The 23,269-nt window shown below is 41.3% G+C and overlaps 2 protein-coding genes across 3 annotated transcripts in view; one reads left to right on the top strand and one right to left on the bottom strand.

Moving 5' to 3' along the window:
• Positions 1-6,408: 6,408 nt before the first annotated feature.
• insl5a (insulin-like 5a) lies at positions 6,409-9,150 on the top strand. The gene is made up of 2 exons (XM_008302454.1): positions 6,409-6,712; positions 8,570-9,150. Exons 1-2 carry the CDS (start codon positions 6,541-6,543, stop codon positions 8,710-8,712), a joined length of 315 nt encoding a protein of 104 aa, XP_008300676.1. The 5' UTR covers positions 6,409-6,540; the 3' UTR covers positions 8,713-9,150.
• A 413-nt stretch (positions 9,151-9,563) lies between these two features.
• sgip1a (SH3GL interacting endocytic adaptor 1a) overlaps positions 9,564-23,269 on the bottom strand; it is a 66,994-nt gene continuing 53,288 nt past the window's right edge. For both annotated transcript variants that reach the window (XM_008302453.1, XM_008302452.1), the window contains 8 exons: positions 20,722-20,781; positions 19,601-19,712; positions 18,773-18,928; positions 17,215-17,350; positions 16,865-17,067; positions 16,504-16,568; positions 14,671-14,835; positions 9,564-13,303 (listed from right to left, as the gene is read on the bottom strand). In XM_008302453.1, the coding sequence (XP_008300675.1) occupies positions 13,281-13,303; positions 14,671-14,835; positions 16,504-16,568; positions 16,865-17,067; positions 17,215-17,350; positions 18,773-18,928; positions 19,601-19,712; positions 20,722-20,781 (920 nt within the window). In that variant the 3' untranslated portion in view covers positions 9,564-13,280. The remainder of the gene's footprint in view (positions 13,304-14,670; positions 14,836-16,503; positions 16,569-16,864; positions 17,068-17,214; positions 17,351-18,772; positions 18,929-19,600; positions 19,713-20,721; positions 20,782-23,269) is intronic.

Below are 23,269 nucleotides of genomic sequence, written 5' to 3'. Positions count from 1 at the left end.
TACAATAATTTTCAAAATAAAGAAGAACACAAATCAAAAGCAGTCAATCCACATCCGATCTACCTCACTGTGCATTTTGCTGCTGCTGCTGTGGAGTCGATGTCTCTGCTGTTTGTGTTGATCGAGGACAATGATGACTAAATGGCGCCTGTCACTTCATTGATATCAATAATGATCAATGTGGGGATGTGCGACAAGATAAAACAGAGAAGGAGTTTGCCCTACATAGCCTGGTGTTTTCTGTGATCGTTTTGAAGATAACCACTCATTGAAAAAAAAAAAAAAACACACAGGAGAATTATATGAGGAAATCAGTAAAAGCAGAATGCTCTCTTTTATTTGCTGTCATCGTTCGCTTTGTGTTTTTTCAGTAAAAAGTGCTCTTAAAATAAAGTTTTACAGGCAAACAACAGACAGCTGCCATCAGTCAGCATCTGGGAAAATATCTGATGCTGTTTTGGTCCAATCGATGGGTTTTTATTGAATGTGCTATACTATCACATGTCATCTTTGCCTTTTGTTGACTTTATACGGTGCTGCAGACTCTGTTAATGCACCTCTCCGGGCTTTATAGTGTTTTATGCCGGCAATTTTGAACCATTATTCCCTCAGTCAGTCGATGACACACAGGCACCTGGACTCACATGTCTTCCTCCAGGTGGACGCTGTGGAGATGAGCGTCCAGCCCGACAGCTTCAGACGCACACACTGATGTCTTCCTGAGCCAATTAGGTTTGTGCCTGTTTCATCCATTTATCCAGTGGCCCTCTTTGTAAGACTTAGCTCTCAGAGAAAAGGGCGGCTGAATGTCTCTGTGAGATATGAACAATCCCATTAGGACGGATGTTATCTGCAAGCATCACGTTTTCCTGTCAGGCTATAGACTGAACATAGAGGTAGAAGTTTACTCTCACAAAGATGAAGCTGGAGGTTTTCTGAGAAATGCAGCGTAAAAATATACACAGTGATACGTTCATGCAGTGGGTTTGGTTCCAGAAGTGAGTGGGTCCACTTCCATGTAAAAGTAAATGCAGCAACACCATCATGTAAAAAAAATACTCAGTTACAAGCAAAAATGTAAACGTGTTACCTCAGTAAATGTTCACAAGTATGAACAAAATTATACCGAAGCCTAAGTCTTCATGCAAAATGTCCTGTCTGAGAATAGTATAGTACATTATATCACATTATAAAATTAACTAATGTTAATGTTGGGCTGCAAGGTGGATCGGTGGTTAGCACCGTTGCCTCGCAGCAAGAAGGTCACCAGTTCGCGTCCTGGTGAGGACATCCGAGATCTTTCTGCGTGGAGTTTGCATGTTCTCCCTGTGCAGTGTGGGTTCTCTCCGGGTTCTCCGGCTTCCTCCCACACAGTCCAAAAACATGTTGAGGTTAATTGGTGATTCTAAATTGTCTGTAGGTGTGAATGTGAGTGTGCTTGGTTGTCTGTCTCTAAGTGTAGCCCTGTGATAGACTGGTGACCTGTCCAGGGTGTCCTCTGCCTTCACCCTGAGTCAGCTGGGATAGACTCCAGCCCCCCCTGTGACCCTCGTAATGTTAATGCGTAAGTATTATTTTAACAAATGTAACCTGCAATAAAAAGTACATTTACTTCTCTGACGGAAAAGGACGTGGAAATCTTAACGTGGAGCCACATCCTCCACCTCTGTTCTGTTCATTGTGCACAATGTACTGATACATAACAATGAAATGCAATGTGTGACATTATCATTTACTGGTTGATTCCAATTCCTATTTAAAATCAAGATTTGCAAAATTAATATAGGCTAAAGCTATTAAAACAAATACAGTGGAGCTAAACGTGTAAAGTGCTATTAATGAAGAAATACTGAAAGTTAAAGAGGACTTGAAGCTGTGTTAAAGTGCAATACTCGAGTAAATGTCCTTAGTTACTGTACGCCATGGGAACTCTGTGAAGTCAAACCAAAATATTAAAAAACACAGTGAATGTCATCGACCAGTAATCATGTCGCTGGATGGCAGCTTCACGATAATGACATAAACATGTAATGCTGCGTAAATCATTCTAACTCTACAAAACCACCTAATTTAAAATAATATAAATGTTATTTAATGCTTATGTTATATGTAAATTTTTAACTTAAACAGCATTGATTTATTCCTAAATGTAGTATTTTAGGTGAAAAACATAGAAGGAATTTAGTTGTTTTTTTTTTTTCTTTCACGTTGGGAAACCTGTATGTAGCCTGAGAGGCAAAACTCAGGGTAAAAAAAAAAAAGTCCCAATAGACTCTTGATCCTTAATATTATTGTTAAAAACTTATGGAGAGCATATAAACCTTTGCTCAGCTCCTCACTTCTCTCGTCTGGACATGCTGGACGTTACACAACATAATATGAATTCACTTAGATTAATAGCAGAAGTACATAAAAACAAGTGTGCACAGTTGTCTACACCATATGTAAACGTATGGCACAAATATTTTTTGTAATCCCTATTAGGCTTGAAATAACTAGTTTTCCACTAAGTGATTATCATCAGTATTTTTAACATTTTGAAGCGATGGGGGATCAGGGAACCCAGGTGCAGACACAGATCTAGCAGGCAGGCAGGTGAGGTGTATACAAAGATTTATTAAACAAAAACTGAATTTAAACTGAGGTGCGGAAACTAAACTGAGGGGGGAAGAACAGAACAGGAAAACCAAACTGAATTACGAGGGGGGTGAAACTCGAAAAACCTAAAAAAAAAATTGAAGAACAGAGGAAAACAAAACCAATCAAATTCTAAAATACAGAACAAAGCTACTCAAACAGACTCACAAATGAGGACAAAACCGAGGGGGCAGACAGGCTCGGGGATTCCAGGCAGAAGGGGACAAAAAAATAAAACAATTTGCCAAAAAGGCTGTCGTTTTGGTGCTTTAAAAGCTTCCAGAGAAGGTTTTTAATACGATTTTGAAGTGTGGCTGCAGAGATCTGATCCTGTTGAGCCACCAGAGCATCAGCTGATCCGCTGTTAATGTTGGGTGACTCGAAGTCAGCGCTCGTCCCTTCAGGGCTCCGTGTTTTTGTGTTTCTACAAAGTTTACTTCTGTGTAAAACAGCACTGTAAGCTGAGAAAGCGTCCATGTACTTTTGGCCACAACGTTGTGAAAGTCATTTTAATCACCTTCAAAATGTTTCAAATCTCAACCGTTTTTGCCTTGAACTGCTGATGATGGAAAACACGTAGGAGCTTCTTAATTTGATGGAAGATAATTACTTCCGACCGCAATGGGAGGGAACATCTCTGCTTCAGCTGCTCCTCAGTTTGCTGCCATCAAATCTGGTATCTGCACGAACACGGCTCCTGTCTGAGGTTTGTCTCGCTCATCAGCTGAGGCCTTCATTGCTGTGGATGTTCCAGGTTACATTTACTCCACTGTGCACAAACATATGTAGAAAAATAAATTATACATTCCACACTGTCCACTCTGACGTTTGGCTCATCTGGGTCATGTTCTGCCCCTCTTCAGGTCTGTGCATCAGCATTCTTACAAAGCTGAGTTCATTATAAGAAAAGAAGCCATAGATAGATCTGATTGCAGCCATTAACACACAGTTCCTTCCTTTCACACATGAGGTGAGGAGGTGTAGTCGCTAAAAGCTCACAAAACAACCATTTAAAATGACTCGGGCTCAGATTTAAGTAGAGCAGTGAATAAACATCCAGACAGGGATAACAATAAAATGCCCCAGTGTTGTAATTCAGCTTTTGAAATTCATGACCCAACAACTTTGAACTTTCGACTTGTTTAAGTCAGTGGTGATTCAGAGCAGAGCAGGGTGAAAGCGATAGACAGCAAGAGTGTTTACTAAGAGTATATCCAGAATAAAAACCTTTGACATGACAAACTCTGCTACGTATTTTAGAAGTGAAACCGAAGGTCCATTTACCAGCTATTCCTCAGCTTTCAGTCATATCACATGGTCTTTGTTAGCATCATGAATCTGTTGACGGGGAAACTCAGAGGCTGCTGCCACCTCTTTTGTGTGTATTTTAGAAGGACAGAATGAACTTGTGATAATACGGCGACTGTACTTGGAGGTGTTGGAAGCTGGAGGCGTCCTCATCCGTCTGACAGGACGGTGCTGACGGGCTGACAGAGGAATGAAATGTTAGCTGGTGACGTCAGGGCTGAGGAGAGAGGATGAATGAAAACAAGGGGGGTTGACGGCACACTTCCTGTTAATCAAACTAAATAGTTTATTGACTGACAGCGTTTGATCCCTACATGGATTTTTGTGAGGTTAGAGTTTTTTGAACAATGAAAACACTCAGATTTATACAGCTGCACCTCAGTAGACTGACCGTCTCTATAAGGCCATCTGTGGTTTAATATCTAAACCCACCCAGGAAGACAAACATCCCCCCTAAAAAACATTTGCACGTCAAGAGGTTACATACAAAAAAGTACATCAAGAAAACCAGAAGTGCAAAGGCTGTAGTTTAAAACACCACTTATATAGTTTGTATACTGAATACTAGGGATGTGCGATATATCGGCGACCACATCAGTATCGGCCGATATTAATATTTTTTCCCATCTATCGGTCCGATGAACATATTTAGCCGATATGAAAAACCAGTGATTGTCTAACATCAGCGCCATCGTCTCGACATTTGATATCGCTGCTATTTCACAGATGTTTTTACTGAAATGTTCCTGGACTTGAAGGTTAAATATGTTAAAATATGTTTTACTTTTGTTACGTAATAAAGAAGACTATGTAGTCTAATTTGGGCTTCTTTTGAATAGTTTTCACGTTCTCACAGTGCTTACTTATACTAATTTTTTGGTTTGAAAAAAAAATTTAATGTCGACATCGGTTATCGGCGATATCAGAAATCTTAATATCGGATATCGGATATCGGTTATCGGATATCGGTATCGGCCAGAAATTTGAATATCGTGCATCACTACTGAATATGTTCCACACATATTCAGTATAGACATCAGATCAGAGTCCCACACATGTAACTCTCTGCTAGATTCTTATCAAATCTGAGGAACAAACTTCCATAAAAAATTTGAATTGTTCAAATCACAACAACGTTAAACTAAATTACACTCTTTGTGAGTTTTGCTCTATTTGTTAAACCAAGGAGTTTCATGTGCGTGAGCATAAATATACAGAATGAAGTATCCTGATTGTGCCACTGCTTTTATTTCAGAGACAATTTTACATTCACGAATCTGACCTCTGGTATAAAAAGTCTGGAAAGTGAAAACTAAAATCACCGCCTGTTCTCCAAAGTCTAATGTGTTTGTTTTGCCAGTGAACCTGAGGGCAGCTGCAGGCTGATAGTTTAATAGTAAATCAGTGGTGTTTGCACCTTTAAATGCTGTTTTGATTATATTGTAATATACAAATCAGTTTGGGATGATGTGTTATTTTGTATTGCATCATCCTCTATTATCCATCCATCCATTATCTATACACCGCTTAACCCTCACTGGGGTCACGGGGGGCTGGAGTCTATCCCAGCTGACTCAGGGCGAAGGCAGGGGGACACCCTGGACAGGTCACCAGTCTATCACAAGGGCTACACTTAGAGACAGACATGAGCCACTATTATGTTTTTTAAATCTGTAAATAGTTTGCTTAGTTCAATTGCTTGTTTGAAAAATCACTTGTTGGTCCAATCTTATTCTGGAAAACAGCTAAACGTGTAATGTGCCTGCAGGAAACAGAACATTTGATCATCTCCTTCAGACGTTGCTGCTATTTTGTATCCAAAAGTAACCCTAACACTATATTTCTGTGTCCAGTCTTCTTAACAGTACTCATGTGTTGCACACATGCACTGCATTTTTGAGAGAACCTGCTTTTTTTTCTACCTTGTTTTCAATAGATGATGTCCAGCTAAACACAAACATCCCACTTAAGACGTGCATGTCCTTTCATAGACGTCCTAAGTGGGACCTCCACTGTTAATGATCCAACTGAAATATCACATCGCACCATCAGCAGCACCATAATGACTGCATGATGGACTGTCAACATTGACTTTTTTCCTCTCATATGGCCCAAATTGCTGTAAAGTGAAAGACAAGCAGGTCATCAGAGCGTCGTAAACACACCAAACATCTGTCCGACCGCAGGAGAAAATCACTTTGCATCCCCTTAATTGGCCGTGCAGGTCGGTGCAATCGCGGCCTTAAATCATGTAATCAGAGGGAGGCTGAGGAGGCTGCACTTCATCTAATGCGATTGTCAGCTGAGGGTTGTAAAAGGGCCACAAGTCACTCTCAGACAGCTGGTGATGCTGGAGATAACCGGAAGCAGAAGAAGAGTGTGTGTGTGTGTGTCACTGGGATAAGCCAGTCAGAGGGAGGTGGGGAGATGCTCAGCACTGATGAACTGAAAGGTGGATGGTATATAATGCAGGGAGATGCAAGCAGAGCATCAGTCCAGCGTGAAGTCAGAGAGAAGATCAAGCAACACTGAAGAGCTGCAGTGGGTTTCGGAAGAGCAACGAAGAGCTTCAAAACAGGCGGCCAGACATCCAGCATGCGTGCTCTGGTGGTTTTTCCTCTGCTCCTGTGCGCAGTGGTGTGTGTGGACCAGGTGAGGGCGGATGTGAAGGCGGTGAAGCTGTGCGGTCGGGAGTTCCTGAGGGCCGTGGTCTACACCTGCGGAGGCTCCCGCTGGAGGAGGTTCCTCACCGACACGGACATGGACGGTGAGAAAACTTTACAGTCTCACAACCTAAAGAGTTTTACTGATCACATGCTGTTTTTCTATGTGAGCTCATTGTATTTGCACGAGGAAGGACAGAATAAGATGAAGGCTGATCCTCTGCTTCTCTGTTCAGTTTTTTTTTTACTCTTTTGCCAGGTCTTTCTGTCAACAGAGATCGTGACCTTAGTGAGACCTTCTGTTATACTGCACAGCTTCCCCTCCTTGTTTCCTTTCTAGCAGCTTTAACATCATCCTCTCTAAAATGTTCCCTCGATTGGTAGCATCTGTGCAGTTTTGTGCAATCAGCTCTGCCAGCAAATCTACTTTAGTTGCTTTTTTGATAATTTAACTTTCTTTTTATTATTAATTATAAAGTATAGGTGGGGGCACTGGAATCTTTCTGTGTGGAGTTTGCATGTTCTCCCCGTGCAGTGTGGGTTCTCTCCGGGTTCTCCGGCTTCCTCCCACACAGTCCAAAAACATGTTGAGGTTAATTGGTGATTCTAAATTGTCCGTAGGTGTGAATGTGAGTGTGTTTGGTTGTCTGTCTCTAAGTGTGGCCCTGTGATAGACTGGTGACCTGTCCAGGGTGTCCCCTGCCTTCACCCTAAGTCGGCTGGGATAGACTCCAGCCCCCCCACGACCCTAGTGAGGATTAAGCGGTGTATAGATAATGGATGGATGGATGGATGGAAGTATAGGTATAAAAGTTCACTTCATGGCAGTGTTGTTGTACTAAATTGCACTAGACTACGCAGGTCTTCCATATGAAGCTCTTGGTGGGTGATTATATTCTGCATCAGCTGACTCCCACTGCACATAAAAAGTCTGAGAATTTCTCTTTTGTACGCCTAAACTTTGGATTCTCCAGTTAAAGTACATACCAGAATCAGCAACTGTTTTATTGCCAAGTAGGCTTTTAAATATGAGGAATCTGACTTGGTGCTTTATCCAAAACAGTGAACATTAAAGTAGACAAGTCAGTAGGCAGTGTGTGTTACAAGACAAGAGTAGCAAATATATGTAATCACAAGTAGTAAAAATATTTTCAGTGTGCAGGAATGTGCAAATGAATCATCCAAGAGTGTGCAAGGTTATATAATATGTAATGAAATGTGCAACAACATAATGATCCTATTTAAAACCCATCGAGTCAGTGTCTATGGTGTATTTCTGCTTTCTTTATGTCTCCTGTCATTTTTCAGTGACTTCCTTTTAAAAAATAATGCATCACAGTTTGAACCTGTGCTGCTGAGTCCTCCTCCCATCCTCACAGGGGCATTTCTGTGTCTCTCTAAGTTTCTTAAATTGAAAATAAAACTTTTTTTTTTGCAATGTTTTCATAGCTTTTCAACCAAACTGCTGTGGCCCATGTGAGTAGCATCCATCGTGTGGCTACAGCTGCAGCAGTGGGTGTGCAGGCAGACAGGTGTCGTCAGCGTCGTGCCGTCTGCTGCTCGGCCTGATTGTGCCAGAGGAGGCCACACATCACTGATTAAAGGCCGCGACCGGCTGTTCCTCGGGCGGCCTCTCTCTCTCTTTCTGGCCGACACACTCAAATAAACCCAGTTAACGTATCAGTCGTGCTGATTAGAAAGAGCAAAGTGACACTGTAGAAGACAAATAGCACCGAGTTAATCTGCGCAGTCATTTGGAGTTTCCTTATTTAATGGGAGCGCGGACATAAATTACGCAGGATTGATCTGCAAACAGTCGCTCGTCGATCACGCTCCTGGAAACAACTGTCAAAAAATATACTTGGAATCAAACAGAATGCATTTAAGTGGCAGGATTTGATGAGTGATGTCACACGTGGTTGAGCTCGTTTTCCTCATTGGCTTTGCTTTGTCCATTCCAGGTCTGCCTACGGGGGAGCAGAGCAGCTTGGAGAGCCTGAGCAGCCGAGGCTCCGAGTTCACCAAACGGGACATGAACAACATACTGACCACCGTGTGCTGTCAGGTGGGCTGCAGGAAGAGCGACCTCACCTTCCTCTGCTGATGAAGACCCCCCACTTTGCTGCTTATTCTCCTCCTTAACGTGACCATAAAAAAAAAAAAACGACCAGAATGTTCTCCCCCCCGTCTTGGCTTACTACAGTAGAATTTGAATCACATGCTGCCAGTGCAATCACTGGTCCCAGCTGGAAGGTTTGCTGGTGTGAATGTGGACCACTGGAGCATGTGTGAACGTGTTTCTGAGCTGGATGATACGTGCAACCGTAAATATAGATTTGATTATGAGATGCCGTTAAAAGGTGCAGGACTGTATTACCTCCCAAGAAAGATGTCTCAGTGTCCTGTATGTATGTAGCAAGCATCCACAGGGTTGCAGGTTTGTAAAAGTTTCCAGCTCTGCTTTATTGTCTTTATAGGAAACTTGAGCTGTATTGTGTAATTTCACTACTTTTGTCAAATAAATGTTTTTGCGCAGGGCTTATATTCTCGGAGGTGTTTCTTGACATTGTTTTACCTGTTTACATGTCTGTATGGTATGCTTTTATTCAATTCAATTCAATTCAAATAACTTTATTTACACCCTAGGGGCAATTCAGAATGTAAAATATGTAATACATAATCTAAAGTTTGCTAGAAGATGCGTGAAAGCCATAACTGAGCATTTCCAGCTGTCTGCTTGCTGGAGAGGGTTTACTGTATCACTGCTCTTCTTCAGGATAAGTTTAGGAAGCATGAAAACCTGAATCATACAAATCCAGGCCATTGCTGTTGAGATATTTCAGCCTTTTTTAAATGGACTGCCATCCTTACAGCCAGCTGCCAACACGGCTGAAACAAAAAGCATGCAGTAGAACTATCACTCACAATGATCAAATATAACTGCAAACACAGTCATCCAGTTATAACTTTTATTGGTTTTGGAAAGAAGCAAACTAAGTTTCTCAGTTCATCTTAGCATTGTTATGTACTGTACAAACAGCTTGCACATGTGTTTGAGGTTAACGGTACAGAACCAAAAAGCATTCTGACTTATAGCACACATAAACATACTCCCTGCTCTCTTCTCAACATTAACACAAGTGACACTCAGCACAACACGTCATTTCAGTACTATCTATCATCGTAGATGCCCCACCTTGTACTGCATGCGCTGCATGCAATAAGGAGTTACTGAAGGACAAATTCACCACAGAGATGAAAATCTGGAAAATACAAGTTTTGATCCATGTTTTTTTTTATTGAAAGATGAAAACAATATTTTAGCAACTAACAATGAAAGAGTGTTGTTTTGCCTTTCATGTTGAAAGACGAGCAACCCGTTGTGTAGTGGTAATTTAAAACGGTTGGGGGGATGTGTACGGTGGGCCTCTGTAGATAATGCTGTAGTGACTGTTGCACCGGTAGCTTCAAGAGTCACCCAGAAGGTAACAAAGTCCTGTCAGCCATGTTGAGTCAATCAGTCAGCTGGACGAACGACCGACAAGACTGAAGGAAAATGTTACCAAACAAATGTATCACCAGGAGCTAAATGGCACCAATCATCCATCACGGCGTCATTTCAACAAAACGCAGCTTCAGTGTTCCTCTCAGTCTGGCTCTGTACGAGAAAATTAAGAATCAGGTCAAGATTTTCATTTTAACTGCACAGCCCAGACTTCAAAGAACAATACTTAAAAACTAAGTCCAATTAAAAGTACTACATCACTGAATAGGAGTACTGTAGTGAGATTAAGTGTCTTTTTGCACTAACTTCAGCCTAAGATGCTCGTACTACACATCTGAAAGGACTATGATTGGTTACATTTAGCAGAGTGCCGACATACAGTACAGTACAGAGATTTTCGGCTACACTTCACACGCACTTTTTGTTCTTCATGTTGAGTGTCAGAGCATTCAGGAAGTTCAACATCATCAGCACAGTGTTTTTTCACATTAAACAATATATTTTTTCATTTTTATCCATTTTAAAAATATTCAGCTTATTCTCCTTAACAGAGGACTGACTGTCGGGGTACACACACATAAAATACAAAAAAAAAAAAAGCATTTTGGTCAACTTAACCTTGCTCCACAACCTCATTCAAATCATGTCATCTCACAGAGACCATTACGATTATGCAAAATAAAGCCATGGATTCAAGCGCTGGCTGGATGATGGGGATGTGCTCATGATATAATCAGGGAGTTCAGGTACCAGTGAGGTGAATGGAAGCAGGTAGGAAGCTTAACTGGTGACCCACAGTCAAAGCTGAGGAGCAGCTGAAGGTAGAGATGAAGGAACTGACAGTGCTGGATCAATGTTTCCTTTTTGTTTTGTCACAATGAGGTTTGAATTAAAGAAACAAGCTGGTCCCAGTAAACAAATCCTGTTCCAGTAAGGGTACCGTGGTCACCACACTTCTTCATCACTGAGAGAAACTGATTGTTGATGTAACTGTCGTATTTAAAGGACTAGTTTGACATTGTGGAAAACACACATTCATTTTCTTGTCAAGAATCAGTCTTATTTAAAAAAAAAAAAAATCACTGTTAAATATGAGGCTAAGCCAGCAGCCAGCTAGCTTAGCATAGCATAGCATAAAGACTGGAATCAGAGGGAAAGAGCTACTCTGGCTCTGTCCAAAAGTAAACAAGGATGAAGAGTCAACAGTTAGCTGCTAGCGCCCCTTAGAGGCACATGCTAACGACGACGGTGTCCTAACATCATAATGATGCTAATGTTTAGCATGTTAGCGTGCTAAATTAGCTACTCAGCACTAAACACGTGTGGTTCATGGGAAGTTTGTCAGTTTTAAAAGCGGCTGTTAAACCAAAGCGATGGACAAATTGAAATGTTGACCTGCTGGTGGCGCTAGAGAAAATGACCATAGTGGCTGCATTTCATCATCACAGGGACATGAATGTTTGTACAACACTTCATGGCAATCCATACAAAAATTCTAAATACATATGTTATAGTCTGGAATCCATACAGCCAGATACTTGTACAGACCAAACAAACACGACGTATGAATCAGAGATTTTTTCAGAGGCGCTGGAAAGTGTCAATCACAGCCAGGCTAACAGTTTCCAGTGTTCATGCTAAGCTAACCGTCAGATATCAGAGAGACATCTAGAGCATCTTCCAAAATGTCAAACTAATTCTTTTAAGTGATCCTTGCCCATGGTTTAGCTAACTACATTAACACTGCTTTCACAAAGCATAACACAGCATCCAGGAAGATATTTATCTTTTTCATTAAATTACCCCCTTCCCCCCCTCCCCACCCATATATAGCTCAATTCTTCTGTTGCACTTGAGTTAAAAAATTATATCTGAAATAAATTCAAAAATTATACCTTATACTGTACACAGGTTACCCAACTACACAGATAACAAAAATGAGAGAGAATTCAAATATTTATACCTTTAAGGGTTCTGAGTTGTGTGATACCATTCAAATTCTATTCATATACAGAATCACATGTTTTATACAACAAATCATTGTCATCAATAAATAAAAATAGAATGCTGTCATGTACTCTGGAGTCTAACACTGCTGTCCTGGGAACAACAGAAAGGCTATCTGACGATACGAGGAAAACACCAAACGCCCTTTAAGATACATATTATTGATTTAAAATGACACTTTGTACACTTCTTTTGTTCTGACGGGAAAACGTATTTTCTTATTTTGCAACCAGTGAACTGACTTGTCATTGCAGCTGCCTAACATGCTGAAAACCTCTCGCCGTGTATGTGTGTAGAGAAATAAAATTGATTGGCTAATCGGTGCAGTTATAGTAATAAAAAGGATGCGATCCAAAGTCATGTGACCCTGTAGTACCAGTAGGTGACGCTTGGAAAATCTAGTTATGTGTCGCTACTCGATTCTGTGTTTCATGTGATCAGCACCAACAAGAAACACCGACTTTGATTTAACACTTTGCGACAACAGTTTGCGTGTCGGCTAAAGTGGTTGCTTGTCACACAGATGGCCGCCGTCAGTGCAAAACAGTAAGCACAGCTGTCTCAGGCTTCGAGCCCGGACCTTGACAGAAGGAGTACTTACAGATCAGTGATGTCTTATGTGCTAATAAACTTACTATGTGTTGTCATGGGCCCTGCTTCAGCTCTACATGATCTAACTTTAAATGAGGCTGAAGTGCATGTCTGACCACAAAGATCTTATTCCAGGATAGTTCTATGGCCCAAATTTTCCAGACCGAGGACAATATACCACGAGTCATCCAGAGTTAAAACCTGCCCGGTGCTCTTTCCGTCCATGGCTCGGGTCAGGCAGCTGCAGTGAAACTTTTAAAAACACCACCACACAGAGGAGGATGGAGACAGAGGCACAGACTTTAGAGGAGAGAAGAACCCAGGTGTCTAACTGCAGCAATACAGATGTTATGAAATGAATACAAATACGATAATTACATGACCTAAAACAGTTCCACAATGCTATATGCAGGTTATACAATACTGCTGGGTAGGCTGCGGACCTGTCGTGTGGGTTCAGAAAAGGTTAATGGAGATCCTGTCTGGTGTCGGTCTGTCCTCTGTCCTCGGTGTCGACCTCAGTCCATTGCAGTCGATTTGTTCAAGAGCGCTGCGCTCAGTAGCAGGGGTCAGTTGTCGGCCAGGTATTTTCCTGAAAGACGTCAATGTCATTATTCACTCATGTAGTCATCTATGGCTCTTTGTTTTTAGTTGGCATCTTTTCCTAACAATGAAATGTGATGTTTTACTAGTTTTCATTAATATTCTCCCATAATTACAGTTTGCTACTAATGGACTTGCTGTCACAAGGGTGTAATTTCCCTCAAAGTTTCATTCAGTCACTAAAATCTCTAAAAAATGTTCATCTGGGTCATTTATAAGTATTACGATGTGTTCACAGTAATCTTCCCGTCTCAGGCTACATAAAGGACGCTGCCTCGTTTCTTTAATGTAACAAATGTTATTATTTAGAAAACAGCAGCCAAACGTAAGGAAGTTATGTACACAAGCATGTCACATATTTACAGTTTACAAGTGCGCTACTATACTATTAACACTGCAATATCATTTCTAATTCTAATTTTACTAGACTTTTCAGTTTCAAAGTTTAACCCTTTATGGGGCAAGTGACCATATTTGGTAACTTCCTTGGACGTTCAATATGTCCACCCTGTGCCTCTCCTTGAGGCTAAAGAACCATGTGCACTTTGATTTAGTTTTTATATCACTACCTTACGAAAGATGTCACTAAACAAGTGTTCCAGGCGCTTTTGTTACTGGTTTGCATTGAACTTTACTTTGATTGATTTGAGATTAGAGCCATTAACACCACTACCCCAAGAGAAATGTTACTAAATGAACTGGCCAAGCACTTTATAGATACTTTGTTACTGGTTGTGAAAGTGTCATTACCTCAAACTAAAATGTTTCTAAATAAATGTTTTTTGCAGTTTGTTATTTTTTCTTTCAATTCCTTTTTTTTTTCATATATGGTAACTTTATTAATCTTGATTTGCAACATTTTTTTTTGAAGTCACAAAAGTAAAAATATCTTGAAATATCCCTCAATAACACCCTCAGGCTGAAACTTTCATTTTCCAAGTATTTCAAGGAGTGCCCTATAAAGGGTTAAATGAAAATGAAATGAAGTGAAAAATACTTTATTTATCCCAGAAGGGAAATTCAGTAAAGCCTTACAAGCTTCAACTTTCTGAACTCACACCCCTGAGTAGCTGAGCGCACTTTGCAAAATCAAAGATACTCATCTTAAACAATCTAAGCATTAATACATATCAAATAGAAATTTTCAAAACTGGAAACATTTTCTACAATATTGGATGATAACTTGTTTTACGTTTAATAAATGCGGCACTGTAACAAACAATTTAAAGCATCAGTGTAGGGTTAGACAGGTTGGATCCGCTTGACAATTTGGCAAAGCCATCAGCTGGCACTAAGATGTGACTGATAACATTTTGGTTTGGAAAATTCCTTTAAATGTTGAGACATTAGACTGACCTGCGGCAAACCTCTTCTTGACGAGAGAGAAGCGGTACCCGGGTCCAGCTAGTTCGATGTCACAGCCTGACAGGGTGCTGCCCTCACTGGTGAACTGCACCGCCAGTGGAGCTGGTTTACTGGGACCTTCTGTTAGCTGGAAGCGCGCTAACAACGACCCCACACCTGAGGGAAGGGAGTCATTTTAAAAGGGGTTATGAGGATGGGTTCAAAACTTCAAGAAAATAGGCTGGTCCCAATTTAACAAAATGAAAAATGCAGGTAGCAGTTCTAGAGGACGGATCTACTCAGTGAATCAGTGCTTGTTGAATGTCAAAATGTTTGCTGAGTGTTCATTTGACGTATAAGCAGTGTATGAGATTCATCAGAGGTCACTTTGTTTTACCGAGTACATCAGAGAACAACCAATAGCCTAAGAAGCAGCATTAAACTGATCAGAAGGTCTGTTCTATCTTAAAGAGAATTCCTAATCCAGTTTAGTGTTGCTGTTCTGAACAGCAGGTGAGTCCTGGAGGCTTTCTGCCTTGTGTTCCATGAAACAGGTCAATAAAATTCAGTTTGTCATACCTGATGACCAAATCATACTATTTCCTTACCAGCTAAAAGTAAACACTAATTTATTTCATCCTTCGGGAATAGGAGAAGCTCTGGCACAATACTACACTTGACCACAGTGCAGGAAGACGTCACAGCGGTGATAAGTAACTGTAACACCGCTGCCAGACACAAGGGGGCGCTGGTTACTTCAGGCAGACCTTGTTCTGAGGGACATCAGGCAGTGAACTTCTCCCCTGTAGCAGGAATAGTTGCGTCCATGGCTGCTGGTAATAAATCTAGTTCTGTGTTGTCAAATAATATTCCCAGTCAGGCGGAATCTATTTTTCTTTCCACCTCAGAGTCTCTTTCTACATTCTGGTTCTGATCTGTGGTCTTATTTTCAGTATTTCTAGAGCTTTTGCCCTGATAACAGCCATCGTGTACAGACTTTTTAGCAGGGCTTTGGATAACTCTGATATCACACAAAGGTCACACAAGTCTTAAAATGGATTTAGTACATTTAAGTTTGAGCTGAGTTTCTGGGTGACTCTTGGTGATTCTGTAACTTCGCTGCATGTCACAGTGTGAGAGATGGCTTTAATAAAACCATGCTCCCAGTTGGTGTCAGACTGTACAATTACAATCTAACAGATATCAGAGATCAGTGAAATGTAGCGCTGCAATTTCAGTAAAATAAATAGACAGTATATAAAAAACAGTCATGTCATCAGGCTGTTTTGAAATTGCAGCTCCACTAAATTTAGTTCTTTCCAAAGTTGCAAACTTTTTGTTCCTTTTGCCTCCATTTTGGTTTGTGCATTTGCCTGCTTATATTCCCCTAAAATGTATTCAAAAAGCAGCACTACTGTCATGCCAGCCAGTATCTTCTGCATCATTTGATGTTGCATTTTGATTAGAGGTAGCAGCTGTCCCAACTTCCAGTCACCGTCTGATTATTGCGGTATATTATATTTAATTGCCAAGACTCCCAAGGTTCCATCTGTTAACATGTCTCGAATATTTCAGTGTATCGCTCTAATGGTTTTCAATTTTGGTCTCAGTTAGATGAAAATCACACGGTGTGAAGGGGCCTGAAGTTGGTTTAGGGAGACTCCAGAAGCCAAATCTTGATGAAGGCTCTAAACATCGTTGGCCCTGAAGATGTCCTTATTAAAGTTCAGGATTATATCTAATTGTCATAGATATAAACTGAAAGCAGGACTCTCATCCATAGCCACAAGCCCTACCCACATTTACATTTTTAACAATGATTAAATAATGAATAAACTGCGATACCTCCATTTTCAGATTTCTGTGAGATATCAGGGATCTTCCAAAGGATTCTTTGCTGCTCTGCATTCCTGTTAGGATTAAAGAGAAAACAGAAAACCAGTGAAGCAGACCATCATAGTAAAGTAAATAACTGCCTACGATTCCCAAATTTGCTACACAGTTTTAAAATATGTCATTTTATGTCTAGTCCTTCTATTACATCAAGTATATGCTTCAGCTGGATCACAGGTATGAAGCTGATACAAGCCAATGTGAAGCTCAGCAAGTGCTTCCATTGGTTTATATCTGAGTTTTATAAAATGTGACCTGTTTCGTTGATTAGCTGTATGTAACGTGTTAATCCTAGAAACACTGCAGACTGTACCATGCAGCAGGAGGTAAAACAGCCTGTAGTTTTGAAACTCCTCCATCGACAGGGACGAGGAACTGCACGTTGTTCAGAGCCATCGCCGTCGACATGGCCTCCCCGTTGTATTTGTAGTCTATCCTCAGGTCAGTGCTGGTGGGCTCACACCTCCAGCTCACCGCCAGGTTCAGAGGAGTCGACTGGGAGCCCTGCACAGATACCTGCCCATGGATAGACACAATAAATAAAACTGGATGTCGCCGATCATTACTTAGACACCCCTAACAAATCAGTTACAGTTGACTCGACTTTACAGTGAAACAGCGGAAGATCTGAGGGTTGTAATTACGACCAAAGGCTGAGCTGACCTGATACTTGAGCATGTCCACATTGTAGTACGTCGCTTGTGGCTTTTGCTCTGCCACCTTCTTTAAATGGGATATCAGGTTTGGCATGTTCACCCAGAAGTCCTTGGCATCGGCCTTGGGTTGTGTGGTGGTGTCACTGGTGGGGAAGCACACAGCAAAGCACGATCAAAATACAGATATTTCACATGATTCTGTTGATTTTCTAACCTGGTGAACACTCTCTCACATTATGTAAAGTGGAAATTTTCTGCAGCAGGTCAGTATGAAAACATTGTTTAATCAGAAAAACAAACTTGTTTTTGTTAAATATTAATGAAAATTTGCACGTTTGAGTTTCACAGGCACTCATCAGCGTATTTTAATGTTAATTATGACCATTAACAGGTCAGGTTTACACTGATTTAGCACTAGTTAGGACTTTAGGAAAACTTGGACATTATTTGTTGCAAACTTTAAAGAAAGGGAACAAACATTTGACAAATTTAATTCACAGACGAATCACAAGGATACAGCAGTTAATCTGGTGTGAAAAAATGTGTTTTTAGTGGTGTAATCAATGTGATTTCTGGTTATTTCACATTTAGTTTTTATGCTTTCAGTAGGTGGTTTATCTTTTATTTTATTTTTTACAACAAGTGCAGTATGACTCAGAAGAGGATGACAAACAAAAAAAAAAAAGCTGAACTCTGCTCAAAGTACTTTATCAGAGAAGCCTGATGACCTTGTGATGACTCGACATGCAGTCAGCATCACTGTCTCACTAAAGTCTGTCTCATCCTCGCTGGTCATTTGTTTTTATTAACAGAGCATATGGGATTACAAATGTTTTATGAGCCACTTCTGAAATAACTTTACCAGTTTGCAAACACACAATATAGCTCCACCTACTGAAAGGTGCCTATGATCAAATAAAAAATATATTTACTACTATGTTGCTGCCAGATCATATATTAAATGGTCTTATGATCTTTTGACCCCCGCGGTGCTTGCACTCCTCTTTAAGTTAATAATTAATTTATACATTTTTTTCCTCCCACAAAACGCCTTTTCCTGTTTATGATACAAAATATATAAGCGACATTTACTCTGTTCCTATTACATTTCATAGGTGTAGTATGCAGGACTCCTGTGGAAACAAATATCTCACTGAAATGTTCTGAACAATATGCTGCCGTTACATAACAAGAAGGTGACTTAAGAGGACCTTGCTGCAAAGTCAAATTGAACATAGAGTATGTGTTACATGTAGCATGCTCTTTAAGCGCTCTATACGTGAAAGTGTTATTAATAATACAATGTAAAATGTATAGTAAACCACACAAATTAGACTTGGTTTTAATGAAGTTTAGTGAAATTTTAACACTCAGAACTTGTTAAACATTAAGGGGAATTTTAAAAATGAGACTATAAAGCCTTCAGACTTGAACTACACATATGAGAAGGCTAAAAGTTATGGTTAGGTTCCACTTCTTCCCTGACACACTGCCTTCAGTGTAAACTTTTGCGTTTATTATTGTTTTCTAAGAGCGAGGTGGTGAGTTCACGGTGGTGTCATTACCAGCAGAGGAGCTGGGGGTTAGGCAGCACATGCTCCAGTCGGCTGTAGTTGGTTATGCTGAAGGTTAGGACGGCAGGGGACGGGTTATTGGCAAAGTGCCGAGTGATGCCCGCCGGAAACGACAAAACCATCTCACCTATGACCTTCACAACACACCTGAGAGGAAGACGAGGAGAGTGTCATGGGGGGAGAGACAGTGTACCAATACATCACAAGCTTACTTGGTTGATTTCTCTCTCTTTTTTCTCCTCTGCAATTTTCACAATAAATCAGAAGTGAAACAATCTTAATTTATCCCTCATTGTGTCTGAGCTACTGTCTTAAAAGTTTTGTAAACCATGATTCACACATTATTACAATATTAAAGCACTGACATCAACACAAACGCACAAAATCAATAATTTAAACCATCAGCTCACTCCTCTCAGCTCCTCAACCCACATCAAAGACAGTGCAAACACAAAAACTGAGCATGTTCAGTGATGCCTGTAGGCTGTTAAATCAATCCAGTAACAACTGTTTATACAGCTGGTAAAGATGATAAATACCTTGATAAACATAAATATACCCTATAACTATCTCTTTACATCAACATTACAGTCGACATTTTAGTAAGTGTCTATATGCTACGTTTAGATGCTAAATTGAGTCAAATTTACTAAACTGTCACAAGCTCCAGTGTTATCCTTTACGTACTGCTATACAAACTAGACAAACACTCTTTTCCCATCAGCCACAAAGAGGAGACATACAAACTCTGTGATCCTCACTGGTGAATTCTGCTGTAATAAGTAAAGACATGATGTGTGTGGATGTGTGACGACCCACTTGTTGGGGTCGGCTCCTTTAAAGAAGGCGTTGACCGTCTCTGTGAAAGCAGCGGCGACAGGAAGCGTGTCCTGAGCTCCCATAGTGAGAGGACTGGGCCCTCGGGAGCAGCCTAGAAGCAACACACCGACACATAAACACACATTAAACTTGTCTGAATAGGGCATGAAACACATGCAACCAAGATGTCTGACTAAAAAAATCCACTGAGCTTAATTGTTGCTATTTGCTATCCTTTTCTGGCTGTTATAGACAAAGTCTGAGATGCTCTGAAATCACAATCAAAGTCCTGAAATGAATCTGACGTCAACGTACAGAAGGTTCAGTGCAGAATAAAAATGCACGAGTGTCATTAATACAAATATGTTCCACCTCCCAAACCAGAACTCTATACTTTTCCTATCAGTGTGTGAATGAAATGAGCAACAAAACTTGTGCAAACTACAGTGATGAGATGAAATGAAGCTATTTGAAATGAGAACCGATACTGGTGTTAGTCAGGTGGCATGAAAACAGCACAGTATGTGTGTCGAGGATGTTCCCATTTCTCTCTGCTCTTTGACTGTGAAATTGTAGAATTAAACATAATTACTTCAAATATCTCCCTCAAATTCATGACATTACCAACTGATCTTTGTTTTAAACTGAGCTGGCATAGCTGAATGAGAAAGAAAAGACAGAGGCAGACATAGAGAAAAGACTGAGAGAGATGTGCATGCTTATTCCAGACATGCAGATATAGCTGAAATACTCTGACGAGATCAAAGAAGATCAGCGGGGCCCACAGATCAAACCAAAAACCAAACCAGCACGAAAAGAAGTGACGACAAAGTGATTAGTAAAGTACACGAAGGATGATGACTCTTCAGGGAACGAGAGGTGGTCAGCAGAGATGAAATGAGAATGAACAATGACAGGAAAAGAAGTCAGAGGAAGATTATACCACTGCATATTTGACTGAATATGAGGGAGCCCAGCCAGGAGATAGCATGATGTGGGTTAGGCTGATGGAGGAGAAAAAGGGGAAGGAGGAAGGGGGGGCGGGACAGAGGAGGGGCGAAGCTTGCACAAATGAGCCTCCAAATAGTGTGCACGCTACCCTGGTGCAGAGAAAAACTTACCTTCAAAGGTTAAATAAAACTTCCCTCTGTCAAACCATACAAGGGATGGCTGGTCATTCTCTGTGTGGGGACGAGGGGTGGAGGAACGGGGAGGGGAGGTGGGGTCAGGAGAGAAGGACGAGGAGGGTGGGAGGAGGTAGAGGGATGGATAGGAGGGAAGTGGGTGAGGAGGGGAGAGAAGGACAGTAGCGTGAGTCTCACATGGCAGGTCTATCACACGTCACAGTGAGGTGGAACGTGGAGGTGGAGGCCGGGGACGAAGAGGGACGGAGGGACCGAGACAGAACGCGTGACAACATGGGTGTGCGTTTGTTGTGGATGCTTGCGTGCGTGAAGGAAGGCGGGGCTCAGGGACCAGGTGTGTGCTGCTGGATGCTGGCAGCGGTACAACTCAATGTGCAAGATGTGCGATACAGGAAAAGGGATGTCGAGGCTGAGGGGGGGGGACTACTGAAGAGATGCTCCGGAACCAGCAGCCAATGTTTTCTCCAGAGCGCAATATAAGAAACGAGCTCCAAATGTGGCAGTTTTTACTGGCACTCTTATAACCACAAGGTTCACATTGCATGTATCTGTTCTATGCTTTTTTTTTTCCTCTGTGTCTTACATTTTCCTCAAGGCCTCCACTTTTCACATTATGAAACAGATGGAGGACGACTGCATTGCATGAAGACATCCTGCAGAGGGCAGCAATGAGACTAAAACCAGAAAAGAGGTGCTGTGTCCCACATTTTAGGGGCTGTGTACTTTGGTGAGACACATTAAGGTGGAACCACAAGGCCAGGCTGAACTTGTGTGTCCGCAAACGGGAGTCTAAAACTAATGGTGGGTTTAGAAGGTCCTGTTTGGAATAATTCCATCTACAAGACGTGCCCTTTCAACTACCAAAAGATCAATAGCATATACCAGAAGTAAACTGCTGTACAGATATGCCAAAGGTTTGTTCAATCAAAAGATGTCCGTTTCTTCACTGATAGGCTAAAAAATGTCCCAACAAAACCCAAAATTTAAGTCATACTCATACAACATGTAATGTATTTTCATGTGAGATCAATATCAGGGGTTGACAGTCTGAGGAGCCACAGGATGATAAATGAGATATTGGAAAAATCTAAACCATATTTCTGCGTATTCTCCTGACTTCTCAAGTAACATTTGTTTGCTTGTGAAAAACTGCATAATTTGATCCTTTCAGATCTCTGAAAAGCATTTAACTAAATAATTTGATAGGGTATAATGGCAGAACTGATCACGACTAGAAGCAAATTAAACCTGCAGTGAAACAGAGAAGCAGCCTTGTTTTGAGGAAACACATGCCAAAGCCCCATGGTCAGGGTACTGGAGACCACAAATGATACATTAGTTGCTTCCTTTAGCCAAAGAAGGGGATATTTCTCAACTGTATTTGCAGAAGATTTTGAAAAAAGACAGACTTTGTCAGCCTGCCACGAGGTATTTGGTTTAGTAATTTGGACTTCGAAGTATCCAGCCCCTGGAGCGAGATGCAGCACCAGAGTGACTACAAAAAGCATGGCTGCTTGAAGAGTTGTGTTTATACACGATGTTTGTCAAAATAACTTCTACCATATGATGTGCAGCAATGGCATGACTCTTTCAATGTCAAATGAGTACATTTAACCCACTGCAGTGATTCTTTTTGACACTGAAAACTTGGCAACCATCCTGGCAGTGCAGGGTAGGTTTGTTTGAGTTCATACAATTATTGTGGGGTTCTGTGAGCAAAGGTGTGCTGTTGAGTGAGTCACGAGGCTAGCAGAGTGTCGGGTGATGGAACGATGAGAGAAGCACGAAGCTTCATGAAGAGAACAAAAGGGCAGGTGCTCAGATTGGGAGGGCGGGGTCTCTATGGCTGAGCGCCTGAGTGTCAGGTGTGAGAGGTGGGTGCCAGGGGTCAAGTGTGGGGGTTGACCGAGGCTTTCCAGTGTGGCTGAGAGATTGGTTAAACCTGAGGCTGTGTCGTGCACTCCAGCTGAAGAGAGGAGATGGCATGAATACCAAACATCTGCTGCCTGCCTAATTCAGCCTAATTCTCATGCCAGACTTCAAACGACTCTAAGCAGTAGCTCTGATCTGACAGTACGTGTGACAGTGTGTGTTTGAGTGTGTGTGTGTGTGTGTGTTAGAGAGAGAGACAGACAATATGGATCTCAAGGGCCCACAGATAAGGAGCTCTTCAGACATGCTCATTGAACACACAGCACACAAACACTCAAATACACTCTTGCGGTGCAGACTGAGAGTAAAGGTACCAGGGAGTGACTGCACTGCACTCTGCACACACAAAATGTGTCGCCAAGAGAAGAGACGGGAGGTTGCCATGGTGACATGGCAAGACAGTAACTGGTGCACAGTCATAAAACAGAGAGAAAAGTCTCACGAGCGGGCAGATGGGAGAGGGGAAGACACTTTTTGAACTTTTTTTGAATGTTATGCAATACATGCAGCTTGTTGTGTCACCACAGCTTTCATTTTTTTCTGGCAGATTTTACTTGTGACATTGAAGAGAATGAGTGAGAAAGAGAAGGAA

The sequence above is a fragment of the Stegastes partitus genome, unplaced genomic scaffold, assembly GCF_000690725.1.
Source record: "Stegastes partitus isolate 25-593 unplaced genomic scaffold, Stegastes_partitus-1.0.2 Scaffold1819, whole genome shotgun sequence".
NCBI classification, from domain to species: Eukaryota; Metazoa; Chordata; class Actinopteri; family Pomacentridae; genus Stegastes; species Stegastes partitus.
Note: the sequence above shows the minus strand (reverse complement) of the source record. Positions and strands in the feature narration are given on the sequence as shown.

What these genes read in the sequence shown, in the direction of transcription:
- insl5a (XM_008302454.1), top strand. Translation starts at nt 6,541, where the DNA reads ATGCGTGCTCTGGTGGTTTTTCCTCTGCTCCTGTGCGCAGTGGTGTGT. An exon ending in CACCGACACGGACATGGACG is followed by an intron (nt 6,713 to 8,569) that starts GTGAGAAAACTT and finishes TGTCCATTCCAG; the next exon opens with GTCTGCCTACGGGGGAGCAG.